The sequence below is a fragment of the Salvelinus namaycush genome, unplaced genomic scaffold (assembly GCF_016432855.1).
Source record: "Salvelinus namaycush isolate Seneca unplaced genomic scaffold, SaNama_1.0 Scaffold701, whole genome shotgun sequence".
Taxonomy (NCBI): domain Eukaryota; kingdom Metazoa; phylum Chordata; class Actinopteri; order Salmoniformes; family Salmonidae; genus Salvelinus; species Salvelinus namaycush.
Window position 1 is genome coordinate 8659 of NW_024061422.1, and position 21675 is coordinate 30333.

Consider the following 21675-nt stretch of genomic DNA (forward strand, 5'->3'; position numbering starts at 1 on the left):
TTAGTTTACATTGCGATGAGTTTAATTGTTTCTTGTTTACTCAGGAAAACCTCCTGTTTGTCAGTCTTACTCTTCATCGGTCATTCTCAAACCAGTTGGCACTGAGTCAAATTGAGCCGTTGTAGATATTCAGTAATTGCACAGTGAAGTCGGGAGGCTGAAAAGATTTGTCATGGGCCTTCAAATCCTCAAAAAGTTATCGAGAGCATCTTGACTGATTGCATCACCGCTTGGTAGGGTATATGTACGTATGGCCAATACATCACTGGGGCCGAGCTCCCTGCCATCCAGGTCCTCTATACCAGGCCGTGTCAGAGGAAGGCCCCAAAAATGGTCAAAGACTCCAGCCTCTCTCTACCACATGGCAAGCGGCAACTTCTACCCCCAAGCCATAAGACTTCTAAACAAGACTGCTAAATAGCTAATCAATTGGCTATCATATGTGTGTGCTCTGCGAATGTTTTCTCTATATGTAATTTCCTCATGTTTCATGTCTGAAGGCAGCTGATGTCACCCACTGTATGTTCTCCCTTGTGACTTTGTAGCCGGGCAATCATATCAACATAAACAAATGTTTAAATCGCATTATGATTCCACACGTCCAGTGGTTCATTTATGGGTTTAATCATGGTACACACATACTAATGACACCATATTGGCTTTGGTCCTGAGCTTCCGTTTGACCCATTTCAGCAGGGGCACTGGGTAGATGAGGGAATCTATCTACCCCTCTCTCTTCTGTCTGTCTGTCTGTTCATCTGTCTGTCTGTCCGTTCATCTGCCTGTTCATCTGTCTGTCCGTCCGTCCGTCCGTCTGTGAGTGTGTGTGTGTGTGTGTGTGTGGGGTTGTCTGGTCACAGTCCGATGGGACTGGGTAGATCAGGCTCCAGCATGGTTGCAGAGGTAACAGCTCCCAGACTGCAGAAGAGAAAGATTCAGGTCTTAATAAAGCTTGTCCCATAAGGACACCCTATTCCCTTTATAGTTCACCATGTTGGGCCCTGGTCAAAAGTAGTGCACTATATTGGGAATAGGTTGCCATTTGAGACATATTTTGGGACATAGTCAATGCTACAGTTTGTCCTTCAGATGAAACACTTGAGAAAGTTAGGAGGTTAGAGGTTAAGGTTAGGAGGTTAGAGATTAAGGTTCGGAGGTTAGGGGCTAAGGTTAGGAGGTTAGGGTTAGGGGCAGAAGGTCAGAGGTTAGAGGTTAAGGTTAGGAGACTAGAGGTTAGGAGGTTAAGGTTCAGGGCTAAGGTTAGGGGCTAAGGTTAGGAGGTTAGGGGCTAAGGTTAAGGTCAGGAGGTTAAGATTAGGAGGTTAGGGGCTAAAGTTAGGAGGTTAGAGGTTAAGGTTAGGAGGTTAAGGTTAGGAGGTTAAGGTTAGAAGGTTAGGGGCTAAGGTTAGGAGGTTAGGGTTAAGGGCTAAGGTTAGAAGTTAAGGCTAGGAGGTTAGGGTTAGGGGCTAAGGTTAGGAGGTTAGAGGTTAAGGGCTAAGGTTAAGGGCTAAGGTTAAGGGCTAAGGTTAGAGGTTAAGGTTAGGGGCTAAGGTTAGGAGGTTAGAGGTTAAGGTTAGGGGCTAAAATTAGGAGGTTAGAGGTTAAGGTTAGGGGCTAAAATTAGGAGGTTAGAGGTTAAGGTTAGGGGCTAAGGTTAGGAGGTTAAGGTTAGGGGCTAAGGTTAGGAGATTAGAGGTTAAGATTAGGAGGTTAAAGTTAGGAGGTTAAGGTTAGGAGCTAAGGTTAGGAGCTAAGGTTAGGAGGTTAGAGGTTAAGGGCTAAAATTAGGAGGTTAGAGGTTAAGGTTAGGGGTTAGAGGTTAGGAGGTTAAGGACTAAGGTTAGAAGTTAACGTTAGGGTTAGGGGTTAAGGTTAGGAGGTTAAGGTTAGGGGCTAAGGTTAGGAGTTAAAGTTAGGGGCTAAGGTTAGGAGGTTAGAGGTTAAGATTAGGGACTAAGGTTAGGAGGTTAGAGGTTAAGGTTAGGAGGTTAGAGTTATGGGCTAAGGTTAGGAGGTTAAGGTTAGGAACTAAGATTAGGAGGTTAGGGTTATGGGCTAAGGTTAGGAGGTTAAGGTTAGGAACTAAGGTTAGGAGGTTAAGGTTAGGAACTAAGGTTAGGAGGTTAGGGTTATGGGCTAAGGTTAGGAGGTTAAGGTTATGGGCTAAGGTTAGGGGCTAAGGCTAGGGTTATGGGCTAAGGTTAGGAGGTTAGGGTTATGGGCTAAGGTTAGGAGGTTAGGGTTATGGGCTAAGGTTAGAGGTTAGGGGCTAAGGTTAGGAGGTTAGGGTTATGGGCTAAGGTTAGGAGGTTAGGGTTATGGGCTAAGGTTAGGGGCTAAGGTTAGAGGTTATGGGCTAAGGTTAGAGGTTATGGGCTAAGGTTAGGAGGTTAGGGTTATGGGCTAAGGTTAGGGTTATGGGCTAAGGTTAGGAGGTTAGGGCTATGGGCTAAGGTTAGGAGGTTAGGGTTATGGGCTAAGGTTAGGAGGTTAGGGTTATGGGCTAAGGTTAGGAGGTTAGGGTTATGGGCTAAGGTTAGGAGGTTAGGGTTATGGGCTAAGGTTAGGAGGTTAGGGTTATGGGCTAAGGTTAGGAGGGTAAGGCCACTGACCTCTCAATGATGTTGTTGTTGGATTGCAACTCTCTCACCACTATCTCCATCTCCTCCTTTAGCTGTTGCATCCTGGACACACACCGATTAAACACAGGGGTTTACACACACATGCAGCCAGGCACATCTCTCACACACATCTCTCACACACACACACACACCTGAGGACCATGTGGTCCTTGTCCCTGGGTGTGGCCTCCTGACCCCCTGGGCCTGTCTGTCCTGGCTGGACTCTGAGCAGGACTCTGTCCAGGAACTGAGGAGAGCACAGCAGGACAATGGTCAGTGTTATCTTTAAAGCTGCTTATTGGTGTAGGGATGATGCTAGAGATTAGAGGTTAAAGGATAACCATTTTTTCCCTCTCAATCAATATCTTGTTTTAATAAAAAATATATTATTGTTAAACAATTATTACAGTTGTCACGATCGTCATAATGTGGAAGAGGAGGACCAAAGCGCAGCGTGGTTTGAATACATTCTTCTATATTTAATGAAGAACACTTAAACAAAAACAACAAAACCAATAAGACGAACGTGACTGTTAACCTCCTAATATAAACACTGTGCTAACATGACATAGACAATAACCCACCACCCACAATACAAAACAGACTACCAAAATATGGTTCCCAATCAGAGACAACGCTAAACACCTGTCTCTGATTGAGAACCATATCAGGCCAAACACATAGAAATATACAAACCAGACATACAACATAGAATGCCCACACAGATCACACCCTGACCAACCAAAACATAAAACATACAAAGCAAACTATGGTCAGGGCGTGACAACAGTCAGTTATTAATTATTATATAGTTATTATATTTCTCTATATCAATATATTGTTTTAATATTTGTATTTATTTATTATTAAACAATTGTTGTAGTTCAAGGAAAACCTTGTTCTGGCGCTCCTCACACGTCTCCAGGTCCCCCATCAGCCCTCGGGAGAAAATGCCAAAGTCTGACAGCCTGCACTGCATCTCACGGAGAACACTGACAACACAGAAATAAAGAACACTGACCACAGAAATAAAGAACACTGACAACACACACATAAAGAACACTGACAACACACACATAAAGAACACTGACAACACACACATAAAGAACACTGACAACACACACATAAAGAACACTGACAACACACACATAAAGAACACTGACAACACACACATAAAGAACACTGACAACACACACATAAAGAACACTGACAACACACACATAAAGAACACTGACAACACACACATAAAGAACACTGACAACACACACATAAAGAACACTGACAACACACACATAAAGAACACTGACAACACACACAAAGAACACTGACAACACACACATAAAGAACACTGACAACACACACATAAAGAACACTGACAACACACACATAAAGAACACTGACAACACACACATGAAGAACACTGACAACACAACAGCGTGAGGAGCGAGTTGATATCACTAAAAGGTGTGTGTGTGTGTCTAACCTGCTCCAGGTCGATGCTGAGGCCAGCAGGTCTCGATACTTCTGTAGACATTCCTCTCTAAACAGAACCTTCACACGCTTTATATGGGATGACAGGTGGAGCCTAGCAGAGAGAGAGAGCAGGATATGATACACACAAACACCACATTTTCCTCAGAAACAATGCTGACATACTCACTTCTCAAACTTGTGTATCTGCTCATCATTGTAGGCAAGCTCTAGAACAATCACAAGGGAGACATTTATTAAACACTCCAAACACAGGAGGCACACGTTAGACAGACAGACAGACAGACAGACAGACAGACAGACAGACAGACAGACAGACAGACAGAGAGACAGAGAGAGAGACAGAGACAGAGACAGAGACAGAGACAGAGACAGAGACACACACTTCCAGTCAGTCGGTCCTTGCGGTACTGTTGGTGGATGGCCATGATCTTCTCCAGGAGGACCTCCATCTTCTGGATGCTGTAGAGGTGAGGGGTCAGAGTTCACACCAGATGCCATTTTAACCCCAACTCTGCAACCCCTTGGCCCGAGCCCTTGTAGAGATGTGAATAAGGACGGAACAGGCATAAACATGATGAAGAAAGTCTCACCTGTTGTCCTCAGACAGATTCTCAGAGTGTTTGGCCAGTTCTACATGCATGTGTTCTAGACGGGTCTGGAATTCCCGGATCCCTCCGGCGTACACTGGCAGGTTCTCCCTGATCTACATGGAGAGAACAAGGACAAACAACACCAGCCCAAACCTCAAGAGAGACAGCCACAGCCAGTGTCAAGGATCCTCCCTCCCACCCAACACCCTTCCCCAGTCAGTTTCAACGGCATGTCTCTCACCAGTCGCAGCTTCTTGCTGTCGTCAGTGGACTCTGGGGCTTGCAGGGGGAACTGTCCTCTGCAAGACGAGAGGATGAGAGGATGACAGGAGGGAGGGAGGGTGAGAGGATGAGAGGAGGGAGGGAGGGTGAGAGGAGGAGAGGAGGGAGGGTGAGAGGGGAGGAAGACAGGAGTGAGGGAGGGTGAGAGGATCAGAGGATGAGAGGAGGGAGGGAGGGTGAGAGGAGATGATGAGAGGAGTGAGGGAGGGTGAGAGGTGAGGAAGACAGGAGGGAGGGTGAGAGGTGAATTAAAGTAAAGATACAACTGGTTTAGGTATTCACTGCTCACAATGTGACAATGACTGAGATTGTAAGTGTTTTGTATGTGAGTGTGTGTATGTGGTCTTGTCGGTCACTCACAGTGTGTGTAGTCTGTGCTCAGAACTGAGGCAGGAGTGCAGTCTCATGTTGACCATGCTGATACTGAGCAGCGAGTCACCACACTCCCTACCCACCTTCTCCCTGGGTAGACAGAGAGGGGAGAGCATGGGTCATGGCAGATCGATGGGATGATGCTGGTTTGTTCTCACGGTGTGTGTGTGGGTCTCACATGTAGCTGTAGTATCCATGTAAGAACAGTTCTCTGTGTGTGTGCAAGGAACGCACTATCCTCAGGTACTGATAGACCACTCCTACTATCAACTAGACAGAGGAGAATGGGAGAGAGGGGAGAAAAGAGGGGGGTGACTAAAGAGACTGATTCACTCAATAGAAAAACACAACCATCAACAGACCATTCAGCTGAGAGTTTTAACTGTCTCTTCCAGTTGGTCACACAGTGCTGGATCCCATGTCATGACTAACTTACCTTGGAGAAAGAGTAGTCTGCCACAACGTCAAACCGGGATGGGATGTTGGGCATCTCAGCTACAGAGGACAAAACACACATCATTTATAGTTTATTAATCAATAACAATACCCATTGACATTGAGTGTACATAACATTAAGGACAGCTTCAGAACAGCCTCAATTCGTTGGGGAATAGTCTACAAGGTGCCAAAAGCGTTCCACAGGGATGCTACCATACCCCATGTAATTGTAATAACATACAGAAACTCAAGTTCTTTTGTTCACCCGAACTAGAATACCTCACAATCAAATGCCGACCGTATTATCTCCCAAGATAATTATCTTTGGTTATTGTCACAGCCATGTTTATCCCCCCTCAAGCCAATACCACGACGGCCCTCAAGGAACTTCACTGGACTTTATGCAAACTGGAAACCACATATCTTGAGGCCACATTTATTGTAGCTGGGAACTTCAACAAAACAAATTTGAGGAAAAGGCTTCCTAAATCCTATCAGCATAGCGACTGTAGCACTCGCGCCAGAAAAACACTTGACCATTACTACTCCAACTTCCGGGATGCATACAAGGCCCTCCCCCGCCCTCCTTTCGACAAATATGACCACGACTCCAATTTTCCCCCCTTCCCGTGCTAAGGACTATTCAAGGAATCCACGCTTCAAGATTGTTTTGATCACGCGGACTGGGATATGTTCCGGGTAGCTTCGGAGAATAATATTGACGTGTACAACGAGACGGTGACTGAGTTTATCAGGAAGTGTATAGGAGATGTTGTACCCACTGTGACTATTAAAACCTAACCTAACCAGAAACCGTGGCTAGATGGCAGCATTCGCGCTAAACTGAAAGTGCGAACCACCGCATTTAACCATGGCAAGGTGACTGGGAATATGGTAGAATACAAACAGAGCGGTCATTCCCTCCGTAAGGCAATCAGACAGGCAAAATGTCAGTATAGAGACAAAGTGGAGTCCCAATTCAACGGCTCAGACACCAGACGTATGTCACAGGGTCTACAGACAATCATGGACTACAAAAGGAAAACCAGCAACGTCGCGGACACCGACACCTTGCTCCCAGAAAGCTTAACACGCTCTTTGCCCACTTTGAGGATAACACAGTGCCACCGATGCGGCCCGCTACCAAGGACTGTGGGCTCTCCTTCTCCGTGGCCAATGTGAGTAAGACATTTAAACGTGTTAACCCTCGCAAGGTGTTTACGGACATATTCAATCTCTCCCTATCCCCGTCTGCTGTCCCCACATGCTTCAAGAGGGCCACCATTGTTCCTGTTCTCAAGAAAGCGAAGGTAACTGAACTAAATGACTATCGCCCCGTAGCCACCACTTCTGTCATCATGAAGTGCTTTGAGAGACTAGTCAAGGATCATATCACCTCCACCCTACCTGATACCCTAGACCCACTTCAGTTTGCTTACCGCCTCAATAGGTCCACAGACGATGCAACCACCATCACACTGCCCTAACCCATCTGGACAAGAGGAATACCTATGTACGAATGCTGTTCATTGACTATAACTCAGCATTCAACACCATAGTACCATCCAAGCTCATCATTAAGCTCAAGGCTCTGGGTTTGAACCCCGCCCTGTGCAATTGAGTCCTGGACTTCCTGACGGGCCGTCCCCCAGGTGGTGAAGGTAGGAAACAACATCTCCACTTCGCTGATCCTCAACACTGGGGCCCCACAAGGGTGCATACTCAGCCCCCTCCTGTAGATAAAAAGATCATCAAGGACAACAACCACCCGAGCCACTGCCTGTTCACCCCGCTATCATCCAGAAGGCGAGGTCAGTACAGGTGCATCAAAGCTGGGACCGAGAGACTGAAAAACAGCTTCTATCTCAAGGCCATCAGACTGTTAAACAGTCATCACTAACACAGTGAGGCTGCTGCCTACCTACAGACTTGAAATCATTGGTCACTTTAATAAATGGAACACTAGTCACTTTAATAATGCCACTTTAATAATGTTTACATATCTTGCATTACTCATCTCATATGTATATACTGTATTCTATACTATTCTACTGTTTCTCAGTCTACGCCGCTCTGACATTACTCGTCCATATATTTATACATTCTTAATTCCATTCCTTTACTTAGATTTGTGTGTATTAGGTATTTGTTGTGCAATTGTTAGATATTACTTGTTAGATATTGCTGCACTGTCGGAACTAAAAGCACAAGCATTTCACTACACCCGCAATAACATCTGCTAAACACGTGTATGTGACCAATAAAATTTGATTTGATTTCAAAGGTACTTAAATATTTTGTCTTGACTATTCACTCTCTGAATGGCACACATACACAATCCATGTCTCAATTGTCTCAAGGCTTAAAAATCCTTCTTTAACCTGTCTGCTCCCCTTCATCTACACTGATTGAAGTGGATTTAACAATGACATCAACAAGGGATCATAGCTTTCACCTGGATTCACCTGGTCGGTCTACGTCATGGAAAGAGCAGGTGTTCTTAATGTTTATGTGTGTGTGTCTTACGTTCTCTGAAGGGGAGGCCAGCGTGCGTCTCTGGAGTGCGGCTAAGCAGAAGTAGCGGCTGGGAGGGCGAGGTGGAGGGGAAGTTGACCACCTTCATAGAGCCCTCCAGGGAAAGGTCATGACCCAGGAACAGGAAGTGCTGTTGCTCCAGCCCCACCCCCGTCTGAGACGCCACTTCCTCACAGAAGATGGCCGCCCTGGTGAGCGAGACGGGAGAGGTGGGGGGGAGGGGGCAAGGTGGGTGTAGGTCAACACAGGTGTGTGTGTGAGTATATACCGGCAAGTTTGTGTGTGTATGTGTTTGACTCACGTGTTGTAGTGGTGAATGTATAAGCGGTGAGCTGTGGCCTGTTGCAGGGAGAACAGATAGACTGAGACTCTCTGTAGTATCTCTGTGGTGGCAGAAAAGAACTGGTCAAATGCCCAACACTTCTCCTGGTCTGCCTCCAGTATCCCAGCTAACACTGGGACTAGCTGATCCCTCAGACCCCTATACAAAAGAGAGTGAGAGAGAGAGAGTTATACTGCAACTTCAGATACACTCATTAAAGGCGCTATGACAAGTCTCTCTTGGCTGAGAGTTGAGGAAAGACTGACTTCTTGTTTTTATAAGAAACAATGTGTTGGAAATTCCAAACTGTTTGCATAGTCAACTTACACACAGTACTGACACACACACTTACCCCACCAGACATGCCACCAGGGGTCCTTTCACAGTCCCCAGGTCCAGAACAAATTCAAAGAAACACTATAAAACTGTTATACAGAGCCATGAGTACATGGAACTCCCTTCCATCTTATATAGCGCAAGTGAACAGCAAACCTGGTTTCAAAAAACAAATAAAGCAACACCTCACAGCACCATGCCTCTTCCCCATGTGACCTACATGTTGTGTGTAGGTACTGACATGTATGTGTAGCTGATAGATGCACATGCTATTTTACAGTAAACAAACTGACAGACTTTCAGCACACTTAAAGGGAAGGACATTTAACAAGCACAGCACTTACACAAATTACTGATGATTGGCTGAGAGAAATTGATGGGGGCTGTTTTGTTAGACTTTAGTGCGGCTTTGGACATTATCAATCATAGTCTGCTGCTTGAAAAACGTATGTCTTATGGCTTTACACTCCCTGCTATATTGTGGATAAAGAGTTAACTGTCTAACAGAACACAGAGGGTGTTCTTTAAATGGAGCTTCTCCAACATAATCCAGGTAGAATCAGGAATTCCCCAGGGCAGCTGTCTAGGGCCCTTACTTTTTTCAATCTCTACTAATGACATGCCACTGGCTTTGAGAAAAGCCAGTGTGTCTATGTACAGTTGAAGTCGAAAGTTTACATACTACTTAGCCAAAAACATTTAAACTGAGTTTTTCACAATTCCTGACATTTAATCTTAGTAGAAAATACCTGTCTTAGGTCAGCTAGGATCACCACTTTATTTTAAAAATGTGAACTGTCAGAATAATAGTTGAGAGAATGATTTATTTCAGCTTTTATTTCTTTCATCACATTCCCAGTGGGTCAGAAGTTTACATACACTCAATAAGTATTTGGTAGCATTGCCTTTAAATTGTTTACCTTGGGTCAAATGTTTCAGGTAGCCTTCCACAAGGCTATTTTAAATTTTGGCCCATTCCTCCTGACAGAGTTGGTGTAACCGAGTCAGGTTTGTAGGCCTCCTTGCTCGCATACGCTTTTTCAGTTCTGCCCACAAATTTTCTATAGGTTTGAGGTCAGGGCTTTGTGATGGCCCCTCCAATACCTTGACTTTGTTGTCCTTTAGCCATTTTGCCACAACTTTGGAAGTATGCTTGGGGTCATTGTCCATTTGGAAGACCCATTTGTGACCAAGCTTTAACTTCCTGACTGATGTCTTGAGATGTTGCTTCAGTATATCCACATAATTTTCTTTCCTCATGACGCCATCTATTTTGTGAAGTGCACCAGTCCTCCTGCAGCAAAGCACCCCACAACATGATGCTGCCACCCCCGTGCTTCACATTTGGGATGGTGTTCTTCGGCTTGCAAGCCTCCCCCCTTTTCCTCCAAACATGACGATGGTCACTATGGCCAAAAAGTTATATTTTTGTTTCATCAGACCAGAGGACATTTCTCAAAAAAGTATGATCTTTGTCCCCATGTGCAGTTGCAAAACATAGTCTGGCTTTTTTATGGCGGTTTTGGAGCAGTGGCTTCTTCCTTGCTGAGCGACCTTTCAGGTTATGTCGATATTGGACTCGTTTTACTGTGGATATAGATACTTTTTTTTCTGTTTCCTCCAGCATCTTCACAAGGTCTTTTGCTGTTATTCTGGGATTGATTTGCACTTTCGCACCAAAGTACGTTCATCTCTGTGAGACACAACGCGTCTCCTTCCTGAGAGGTAGGATGGCTGCGTGGTCCCATGGTCCCATTTATACTTTCGTACTATTATTTGTACAGATGAACGTGGTACCTTCAAGTGTTTGGAAATTGCTCCCAAGGATGAACCAGACTTGTGGAGGTCTACAATTGTTTTTCTGAGGTCTTGGCTGATTTCTATAGATTTTCCCATGATGTCAAGCAAAGAGGCACTGAGTTTGAAGGTAGGCCTTGAAATACATCCACAGGTACACCTCCAATTGTCTCAAATGATGTCAATTAGCCTATCAGAAGCTTCTAAAGCCATGACATCATTTTCTGGAATTTTCCAAGCTGTTTAAAGGCACAGTCAACTTAGTGTATGTAAACTTCTGACCCACTGGAATTGTGACACAGTGTATTATAAGTGAAATAATCTGTGTGTAAACAATTGTTGGAAAAATTACTTGTGTCATGCACAAAGTAGATGTCCTAACCGACTTGCCAAAACTATAGTTTGTTAACAAGAAATTTGTGGAATGGTTGAAAAACGAGTTAATGACTCCAACCTAAGTGTATGTAAACTTCCTACTTCAAATGTATGCGGATGACTCAACACTATACACGTCAGCTACTACAGCGTCTGAAATGACTGCAACACTTAAAGAGCTACAGTAGTTTCAGAGTGGGTGGCAAGGAATAAGTTAGTCCTAAATATTTAAAAAACTAAAAGCATTGTATTTGGGACAAATCATTCACTAAACACTAAACCTCAACTAAATCTTGTAATGAATAATGTGGAAATGGAGCAAGTTTACACCCACTGCTTTACACACGTAAACATGGATTTTGTGTTGTAGATATGTGGTAGTAGAGTAGGGGTCTGAGGGCACACACTTAACGTGTTGTGAAAATATGTTGTGAATGTATTGTAATGTTTTAAAAATGGTATAAACTGGCTTAATTTTGCCTTGGCAGCAGCTAATGGGGATCCATAATAAATACAAATAAGGGGAAGGGGTTCAGTTGTCCAACTGAATCCATTCAACTGAAATGTGTCTTCCGCATTTAACACAACCTCTGAATCAGAGAGGTGCGGGAGGCTGCCTTAATCGACATCCACGCCTTCGGCATCCAGGGAACAGTGGGTTAACTGCCTTGCTCAGGGGCAGAACGACTGATTTTTATCTTGTCAGCTTGGGGATTCGATCCAGCAACCTTTCGGTTACTGGCCCAATGCTCTTACCACTAGGCTACCTGCCGCCCCTCAAATACACACACACTACATGTTCATGTTTTTAAATGTTTGTAAATTGTAAAGTGTTTTGTCTGTAATATGTCGGACCCCAGTAAGACTAGCTGTCTCCATTGGCGTTGGCTAATGAGAATCCTAATACATCAAAGGTACTGACTTTGAGAGCAGGCAGTTGTTTGGTAGGTGGTAGCTCCACTCTATAGGTCCGTCGTTGACCTTCTGAACTCCGGCAATGGCCCCTACTGGCTTCTCTTTGGTGATCTTATACCTGCACGTCACAGACAGGGGAAGAGGGGGAGCAGAGAGAGGAGAAGACGCTAGCTCTTTATTTTACACTCCTATTTCAGCTGTTGTTGTGTTTGTTTAGACTAATCCCAAAGAAATAAAATAGCAATTATTAGACAATTTCAACATAGTAATTACATGCACACTCACTGTTGAATCTCTGAAACACACCACACAGAGACTTACATGGTGGGTTTGTTCCTGCGGGGTCCTCCGTAGGGTGTGAAGGGCAAAGAACCGGTGGCAGCGTGGTAAAACGTCACTCCAATACTCCACAGGTCAACACTCACACCATAGGCCTTGTGCTGAGGCTTACGCAGTACTGCACGCTCATACATGTCTGGGTGCTACACACACACACACACACACAAGCTCAATAACACACCATAGCCTGCCCTAACTTATGTTATCTACTGAGGCACATGAAACACTGCAGGCTCATACATCCCAGAAAACATTCAATCTCCCCTCCCCTCTTCTCTCCATACCCTCCTTGTCTTCTCTCCTCCACTACCTTTCCTCTCTACTCCTCTCCTCTCCCTCTCTCTCTCTCACCAGGTATTCCTCTGTTCCATAGATGGAGACGAACTTCTCATCATCCTCTAGTTCTCTGGCCGCTCCGAAGTCTGTTAGCTTATAAACGGACCTTCCGTCCTCTCCCACCTGACGCATGATGTTCCCAGGCTTAATGTCCCGGTGCACCACCCCGTTCTCACGCAGATGGTTCATCCCTTGCACTAGAAGAAATAGGAGGAATGGTCCATTAACTTGGGGGGACGATGACTAACTTCTCCCCTTATCCCCAGGCCCCTAACCTCTCTACCCCTCCTCACACACCCACACACTGTAGTACTATGAGGAACTCTGTCTCGGGCAGACCGAAGGCGTTCTCTGGCTCTTCCAGCAGACTGAGCAGACTGCCTCCTGAACAATACTCCATCACCAACACCTTTTGTTTATTGCTCAGCTAGAGAGAAAGAGAGACAGAGAGAGTTAATACATAAATACAAGGGAGAGTTGAAACGGCAGACTAATACAGACTAATATAAGTCTTCTCCTCACTCATCATCCCCTCTCCTGTTCTTAACTCGTCCCCTCCTCACCTCCTCCACAGAGAAGAGCTTGACGATGGTTTTGTGGTCGAGTCTCCTGAGCATTTCAAACTCTCTCATCTGAACCTCATACGGACGGCTGTAGCTCAAATGGTTAAACACCTTCACCGCAACCTGCTCCCCTGTCCTCTACACACGGACACACACGCAAAACACACACACACACACACAAAACCCACACATACACAAAGTCAGTTTTAAAAAGTTATAGCTATCTTTTTTGTCATATGACATTGCTATGTAGTTGTCATAAGTGTACAGTGTTACCATTGGGCTCCATGATAGACATGCTAGGTTATCACAGTGAAGATATGTTTCGTGTAAGGAGTAGCCTACACCTCAAAGTTTAGATGCGGATGACATCTCATTCACTCTGAAGTTTTTGATCTAGTTAGATTTTTCTTTGATGTACTGAAATGGTGTGTGTGGGTGTATGCTAATGTACGTAACAATGTAGTCTGTGGGGAGATGCTGACGCGTATAATGGTATATGGCGTTGTTGGGTTCACCTTGGGGTCATGATAGGGGCTGTACCGAATGTTTGATGTATTATAATAATTGATTATGCTTATGTTGTATTAATAGAAGGGGTTATAAGACCCCTCCCCCCTTACATTTATAGGGTCCTAGACTACAGGTTAACAATATATATATATATACATTATAAAGTTTAAAATTGTTCCACAGTACTTTTTAGTCTCTGCTTCTTATAAAAACAGTCTGAGAGATGTGTCAAAGATAAAAGAGATGCAGAGACACAGAACTCTGCAGGGGAGTGAAAGAGATAAGAGACTAGTCAGACATTACACTATAAATCAATTAGGGGAGTGGACATTTACTGCTGAGCCTTTAGGTAACACTGAAACTCTTGTTTGTATAGCTGTGTAGGCATGGGCTTGGTCTCATGAGTAGAAGGTAATGACATTGGCGGGTGACATCACTATGGATTGACTGCAAGCATAATAAAACAACTGGGACCCTTTCATATTTTGCAGAACTTACTCTGAAACATGCGTGCTATGTTCCTGTTGTCAACTTCTGTCTGCAATTGCATTAATAAATGAATGATTGATTTACTTAAAGATATTGTCTGAATGCTAATTTCACCAATGAGCCAATGATTGACAAGGAACAAGGAACGAACCCCAACAGCGTATATCAGGTTCAGTGATTCTCAATGTTGACCCTGGGAACCAACTGTCTGTGTCCGATGTGGCTCTGAGCATCACTTTGGCACTTAGCCAGTGGCGATTTTAGCATGTAAGTCTTGGTAAAAAAAAAAAAAAGGTTTTTATATGCATGCCAGCAAAGCCACTACACAACACTAAACAATACATTAATTACACTATAACGGCGACAAACGGTGCCCACAAACTGTGATGGCCTACATAAAGCTGGCCTGACAGCTGAGCTTTCCTTTCAGCAACATGGAGTGAATCTTTACCACTGTTACACCTGGCTATCAGCAGAGCCTTGTCTGGCAGCGAAACAGTTCATTCAGCCTCATTTACTGCCTTTAAAAAAACAGCTGATATGGCTGACTTGCTTAATAAACAAATGTGGTTTCTACTGACAATTGAGATGTACAAACTATGACATAAGGGGACAACGAGCGGATAAGAGGCAATCCATATTTTAGATTAAGACATGAATGAGCGAGTTAGGACGGACTTAGTCAATATAACTATTTGTTCAGCACTTCTGAAATGTACAGCGACAGAATTCAGAACATGGGCCGTTCTTACAGTATTATCCCTGTACACTAAGTCAGAACTGTAGGATAAATAAAGGGGCATATACGCAGACAATGAAAGCTCTTACAATATTCAATGACATTTCTCTAAAACAGGCTATAGGCTACATGTGCACCACCAAGTCAGAACAGTAGGCTAAATTACGAGGGAGGAAAGGGACGAAATTATTAGGTCGAGGCACATGGGCTACTAACAGCTTACTACACAACATACACTTAGTATTACTTTCTTGGCTACAGTATACATATCTCCCTGGCATATTACATAATTTATGCAGCAGCACACAATACATTTTTTGACTCACTTTGGTGTGCTGTGTTCACTTGAACAGGAAGGTGGTGCGGCGGTCCTTCTTGTGGGCTCTAGAAAGAATTCCAAGTTGGATGACCGTTCAAAATTATTTTCCGTATTTTCCCAGTCAGAACTAGTTTTATCTGAGTTCCCAGTAGTCTTGAACTCAACGAAGTCTGAGATATCCCAGTTCCGAGTTTCCATTTGTTTTGAATGCGGATTAACAGCATGGCCAATGTATTAAAAATATTCTGGCCTATTGTATTACCCCCTTTTTCATGATATCCAATTGGTAGTTACGATCTTGTCTCATCACTGCAACTCCGCTACGGACTCAGGCGAAGGTCGAGAGCCACACTGCTTCTTGACACACTGCTCGCTTAACCCAGAAGCCAGCCGCACCAATGTCTCGGAAGAAACACTGTCGAACTAATGACCGAAGTCAGCTTGCAGGCGCCACAAGGTGTCGCAAGAGCATGATGAAACAAGGACATTCCGGCCAAACCCTCCCCTAACCTGGACGACGCTGGGCCAATTGTGCACCGCCTCATGGTTCTCCTGGCTACTGCCGGCTGTGACACAGCCTGGGATCAAACCCGGGGCTGCAGCGGCGCCTCATTGTTGAATTTGCGATTTCCAACTTATGTAATGTTTATGTCCAATGGCCGATGAGCACAGATTAGTTTTATCTATAATTTCTCAGAGATTGTGAAAGTATGGTGTTGACATGATCAGTCCAATCAAAGCTACCGTATATATATATATATAACGTAATTTTATCTGTAGCCAATGATCTTGAGCATTCTTGGATGGGCACTTCTTTTATTTTTTATTTATTTACCCCTTTTTCTCCCCAATTTCGTGGTATTCAATTGGTAGTTACAGTCTTCTCTCATCGCTGCAATTCCCGTACGGAGGTTGAGAGCCATGCGTCCTCCGAAAAACAACCCAACCAAGCCGCACTGCTTCTTGACACAATGCCCACTTAACCCGGAAGCCAGCCGCACCAATGTGTCAGAGGAAACAGCGTACACCTGGCGACCGTGTCAGCGTGCACTGCGCCCGGCCCGCCACAGGAGTTGCTAGTGTGTGATGGAACAAGGGCATCCCTTCCGGCCAAATCCTCCCCTAACCCGGACGACGCTGGGCCAATTGTGCGCCGCCCCATGGATTTCCCGGTTGCGGCCGGCTGCGATAGAGCCTGGACTCGAATCTAGAATCTCTAGTGGCACAGCTACTAGAGTGCATCAAAGCGGGGACCGAGAGACTGAAAAACAGCTTCTATGTCAAGGCCATCAGATTGTCACTAACATTGAGTGGCTGCTGCCAACAAACTGACTCATCTCTAGCGACTTTGATAATGAAAAATGTATGTAATAAATGTATCACTAGCCACTTTAAACAATGCCACTTTATATAATGTTTACATACCCTACATTACTCATCTCATGTATATACTGTACTCTATACCATCTACTGCATCTTGCCTATGCCGTTCGGCCTTAGCTCATTCATTAATCTTTATGTACATATTCTTATTCATTCCTTTACACTTGTGTGTATAAGTGTAACAGTATAACTTCCGTCCCTCTCCTCGCCCCTACCTGGGCTCGAACCAGGGACCCTCTGCACATATCAACAACCGACACCCACAAAGCATCGTTACCCATCGCGCCACAAAAGCCGCGGCCCTTGCAGAGCAAGGGGAACAACTACTTCAGGTCTCAGAGCGAGTGATGTCACCGATTGAAACGCTATTAGCGCGCACCACCGCTAACTAGCTAGCCATTTCACATCGGTTACATAAGGTAGTTGTTGTGAAATTGTTAGATTACTTGTTAGATATTAATGCATGGTCGGAACTAGAAGCACAAGCATTTCGCTACACTCGCATTAACATCTGCTAACCATGTGTATGTGACAAATAAAAAATTTGATTTGATTTAACACTGTGATGCAGTGCCTTAGACCACTGAGCCACTCGGGAGGCCCTGGATGGGCACTTTTAATGTAAGTCTATGGCAGCACCCAAGGGGCTTGAATTTTCAAGCTCTACCCATATATTTTCCGGTGACGTAGTGTTCCCATGAGTGTCAGAACACTGAGCCAATCACGGCACAACTAGAGAACGTTACCAACCCCTAAGCTCTGTATTTTCCGCTGGTTGCCCCACCACCACAGAAAGCACTGAGCTAGGTTGAAACACCTGCATTTTGGAGCTGCCTTACTCAAGAAAGCAAAAAATTGATTGTATGTGGCTTTATTAACCCAATTATGATTATTGAATTTTTTTTGCTAAACAGCTCGACCACAACTGCCCTGAATGAAGCGTTGCCACTGCACCTAGCACACGACAATCTTTTTTTTTGTAAAGGTGAGTTTAGAGTCCTACCTTGTTGCGGGCCTTGTAGACGCTGGCTGTGGCCCCCTGACCAAGCACATCTCCCAAAGACCACAGGTAGTTGGCTGTGCTCGCAGTCATCTTCTCTGTCATTTACAGCCTGGAGAAGTCTGATTGTCTGCAGTAGGGAATATACAGAAGGCTATGAGTCAATAACTGAAACACAACTTCTATTCAGAATGAAAACTATTCACAGGATGTTGGTGTGGAATGGAGAGTCAAGGGGTGGGGTTCATATAAAGTCAGAGGTAATGTGGACTTCTCTCTGGTCAGAAAGGTAAACAACAAGGGGGAAGAAGTTCAAGTTATAGCTCAAATATAGATTCAGAACTTTTGTGAAATAGCACAGATACAAATATATGGCAAATAGAAATCAAACTGATGGCCATCAGAAAGCCAGGACTAAAAACAAACAATACACAACTATTGTAAAATAGCTTGTGCCTATAGAACGTGTACAGTATGTATAAGCTGGAAGCAGAAGCCTAAGTGTTATTGTTTATTTGTTTACTCCAGTTGGGGGAGGGGTGGTAGGATTTGGGAAATAATACAGTAAGGTATATTCAAATAAAGTGTGTAGATGTATATGTATATACAGTTGAAGTCAGAAGTTTACATACACTTAGGTTGGAGTCATTAAAACTCGTTCAACCACTCCACAAATTTCTTGTTAACAAACTATAGTTTTGGCAAGTCGGTTAGGACATCTACTGTGTGCATGGCACAAGTAATTTTTCCAACAATTGTTTACAGACAGATTATTTCACTTATAATTCACAGTATCACAATTCCAGTGGGTTAGAAGTTTACATACGCTAAGTTGACTGTGCCTTTAACCAGCTTGGAAAATTCCAGAAAATTATGTCATGGCTTTAGAAGCTTCTGATAGGCTAATTGACATAATTTGAGACAATTGGAGGTGTACCTGTGGATGTATTTCAAGGCCTACCTTCAAACTCAGTGCCTCTTTGCTTGACATCATGGGAACATCAATAGAAATCAGTCAAGACCCCAGAAAAATACAATTGTAGACCTCCACAAGTCAGGTTCATCCTTGGGAGCAATTTCCAAATGCCTCAAGGTACCACATTCATCTGTACAAACAATAGTACGCAAGTATAAACACCATGGGACCACGCAGCTGTCATACCGCTCAGGAAGGATACGCGTTCTGTCTCCTAGAAATGAACGTACCTTGGTGCGAAAAGTGCAAATCAATCCCAGAACAACAGCAAAGGACCTTGTGAAGATGCTGGAGGAAACCGGTACAAATGTATCTATATCCACAGTAAAAACGAGTCCTATACCGACATAACCTGAAAGGCCGCTCTGCAAGGAAGAAGCCACTGCTCCAAAACTGCCATAAAAAAGCCAGACTACGGTTTGCAACTGCAAATGGGGACAAAGATCGTACTTTTGAGAAATGTCCTCTGGTCTGATGAAACAAAAATAGAACTGTTTGGCCATAATGACCATCGTCATGTTTGGAGGAAAAAGGGGGAGGCTTGCAAGCCGAAGAACACCATCCCAACCGTGAAGCACGTGGGAAGGCAGCATCATGTTGTGGGGGTGCTTTGCTGCAGGAGGGCTGGTGCACTTCACAAAATAGATGGCGTCATGAGGAAAGAAAATTATGTGGATATACTGAAGCAACATCTCAAGACATCAGTCAGGAAGTTAAAGCTTGGTCGCAAAGGCGTCTTCCAAATGGACAATGACCCCAAGAATACTTCCAAAGTTGTGGCAAAATGGCTTAAGGACAACAAAGTCAAGGTATTGGAGGGGCCATCACAAAGCCCTGACCTCAATCCTATAGAACATTTGTGGGCAGAACTGAAAAAGCGTGTGCGAGCAAGGAGGCCTACAAACCTGACTCAGTTACACCAGCTCTGTCAGGAGGAATGGGCCAAAATTCACCCAACTTATTGTGGGAAGCTTGTGGAAGGCTACCTGAAATGTTTGACCCAAGTTCAACAATTTTAAAGTCAATGCTACCAAATACTAATTGAGTGTATGTAAACTTCAGACCAACTGGGAATGTGATGAAAAAAATAAAAGCTTAAATAAATCATTCTCTCTACTATTATTCTAGCATTTCACATTCTTAAAATAAAGTGCTGTTCCTAACTGACCTAAGATAGGGAATGTTTACTAGGATTAAATGTCAGGAATTGTGAAACTGAGTTTAAATGTATTTGGCTAAGGTGTATGTAAACTTCAGACTTCAACTGTATATGTATGTATGTATGTATGTATGTATGTATGTATGTATGTATACTACCGTTCAAAAGTTTGTACGGTAGTGTACTAATGGTTGACTAATGGCCAATTAGCCTTTGAAAATGATAAACTTGGATTAGCTAACAAAACGTGCCATTGGAACACAGGACTGATGGTTACTGATAATGGGCCTCTGTACACCTATGTAGATGTGTGTGTGTGTATATATATCGGTATGTTTATGTATGTATATAGATAGATAGATATATTTAACCCAAAAACATATGGGGGATTGGAAATGCAGACAATTACATTGAAGGAAGCAATAATCTATCTGCAATACTAAAGCTGATCCACCCACTAAAAAACAGAGAATGTTTTTGTTGTTCAAGTTCCCAAAATGTGAAGTGAATAGATTACAGGCTACCTGTAACAGCAGTCTATCTCTTCCTCCTCTTCGGACGAGGAGAGGCGAGAAGGATCGGAGGACCAATATGCAGTGGTAAGTTTCCATGATTTTAATATCCACGAAAACAAGATACAATACAAAATAACAAAAGAACTAACCGTAACAGTCCCGTGTGGCACAAACACTGACACAGGAAACAAACACCCACAAACCAAACGTGAAACCCTAAGTATGCCTAAGTATGATTCTCAATCAGGGACAACGATTGACAGCTGCCTCTGATTGAGAACCATACCAGGCCGAACACAAAAACCCCAACATAGAAAAACACACATAGACAACCCACCCCAACTCACGCCCTGACCCTACTAAATAAAGATAAAACAAAGGAAATAAAGGTCAGAACGTGACACTACCTGTAGATACATTCCACTGTCCCTAATCATACGGTCTATGGTAGGGCCTATCAATGTTGATACACATCTGTTGAAAACGAAGATATACACTGTAATAACCTGAACAGCTGAGACCAGTTAGGTGTTGTGAGGTACACTCCCTGGGCTTTGTGACAGGGCTTAGTTATAAAAATATAAGAGTTTCTACACAATACTAAAGACAATGTGTGTTTAAAAACGGATAGGGGAACATTGACAAACTTGCCAAAACTGAAGTTCAAGGTTCGATGTCTTGAATAAAAGGTAGCCTACCTGTCTCGTTTTTCGTCACAGGGACAAATTTGAACTCTTTGCATCCACAATCTGCTACATTTCGCTGAAGTTTCCCGACAAAACAGATGGCAACCTCACCTATTCTTCGTCACTGAACCGGGTAAACCTTGAAGATTTTGGCGGAAATGCAACTACAGTCTGCGCATTCTATTCAAGTTTCGGTTCAGTGCTGTAACTTCCGAGTTGTGCACCAGTTTACTTTACAGTTAAGCTCTGGCGATATCTAGTGGCTTATATTGTGTACTACACCCATAGCGCTCATTGTAATTTAATTTATTGGACACTTCCAGTTTGATCATCTTGGTTGGAGAAGCACAGATAATAATATTCACATTGTTGATGAATTCCAGGCCTGGACTATTAAAGATAACTGTGAGAGGTGTTCCTCGAGGTTTCCTATTCAGTTATAGGCAAATAGAACAAACCTTGCCTCTAGTAGGATGTCTCAAACCATATCCTGATTGTTGTTGGAGAAGAATCGAGGAGGAGACAAGAAAGAAGCCTCTGTCAGTAAAGCCCTGTGGAAGCAGATCTTCTGAAGACACAAG

The 21675-nt window shown here is 43.8% G+C and overlaps 1 protein-coding gene across 1 annotated transcript; it reads right to left on the minus strand.

The window, feature by feature from the left end:
* Positions 1–604: 604 nt before the first annotated feature.
* ikbke (inhibitor of nuclear factor kappa B kinase subunit epsilon) lies at positions 605–21277 on the minus strand. Its single transcript, XM_038987348.1, has 21 exons — positions 21107–21277; positions 17762–17888; positions 13316–13453; positions 13050–13179; positions 12768–12949; positions 12399–12559; positions 12085–12195; positions 8634–8813; positions 8324–8520; positions 5796–5854; positions 5538–5629; positions 5348–5449; positions 4947–5004; positions 4706–4818; positions 4498–4574; positions 4282–4321; positions 4105–4206; positions 3517–3613; positions 2774–2868; positions 2613–2684; positions 605–918 (listed from the first exon to the last, which is right to left on the minus strand). Exons 2-21 carry the CDS (start codon positions 17861–17863, stop codon positions 855–857), a joined length of 2172 nt encoding a protein of 723 aa, XP_038843276.1. The 5' UTR covers positions 17864–17888; positions 21107–21277; the 3' UTR covers positions 605–854.
* Positions 21278–21675: the final 398 nt, after the last annotated feature.

Coding starts and splice junctions, on each gene's coding strand:
- ikbke (XM_038987348.1), bottom strand. CDS start 17,863: ATGACAGAGAAGATGACTGCGAGCACAGCCAACTACCTGTGGTCTTTG. Junction 3,614..4,104: donor TCAGCATCGACCTGGAGCAG/GTTAGACACACA, acceptor CTGTGTTGTCAG/TGTTCTCCGTGAGATGCAGT. Junction 2,685..2,773: donor AAGGACCACATGGTCCTCAG/GTGTGTGTGTGT, acceptor GTGTGTGTCCAG/GATGCAACAGCTAAAGGAGG.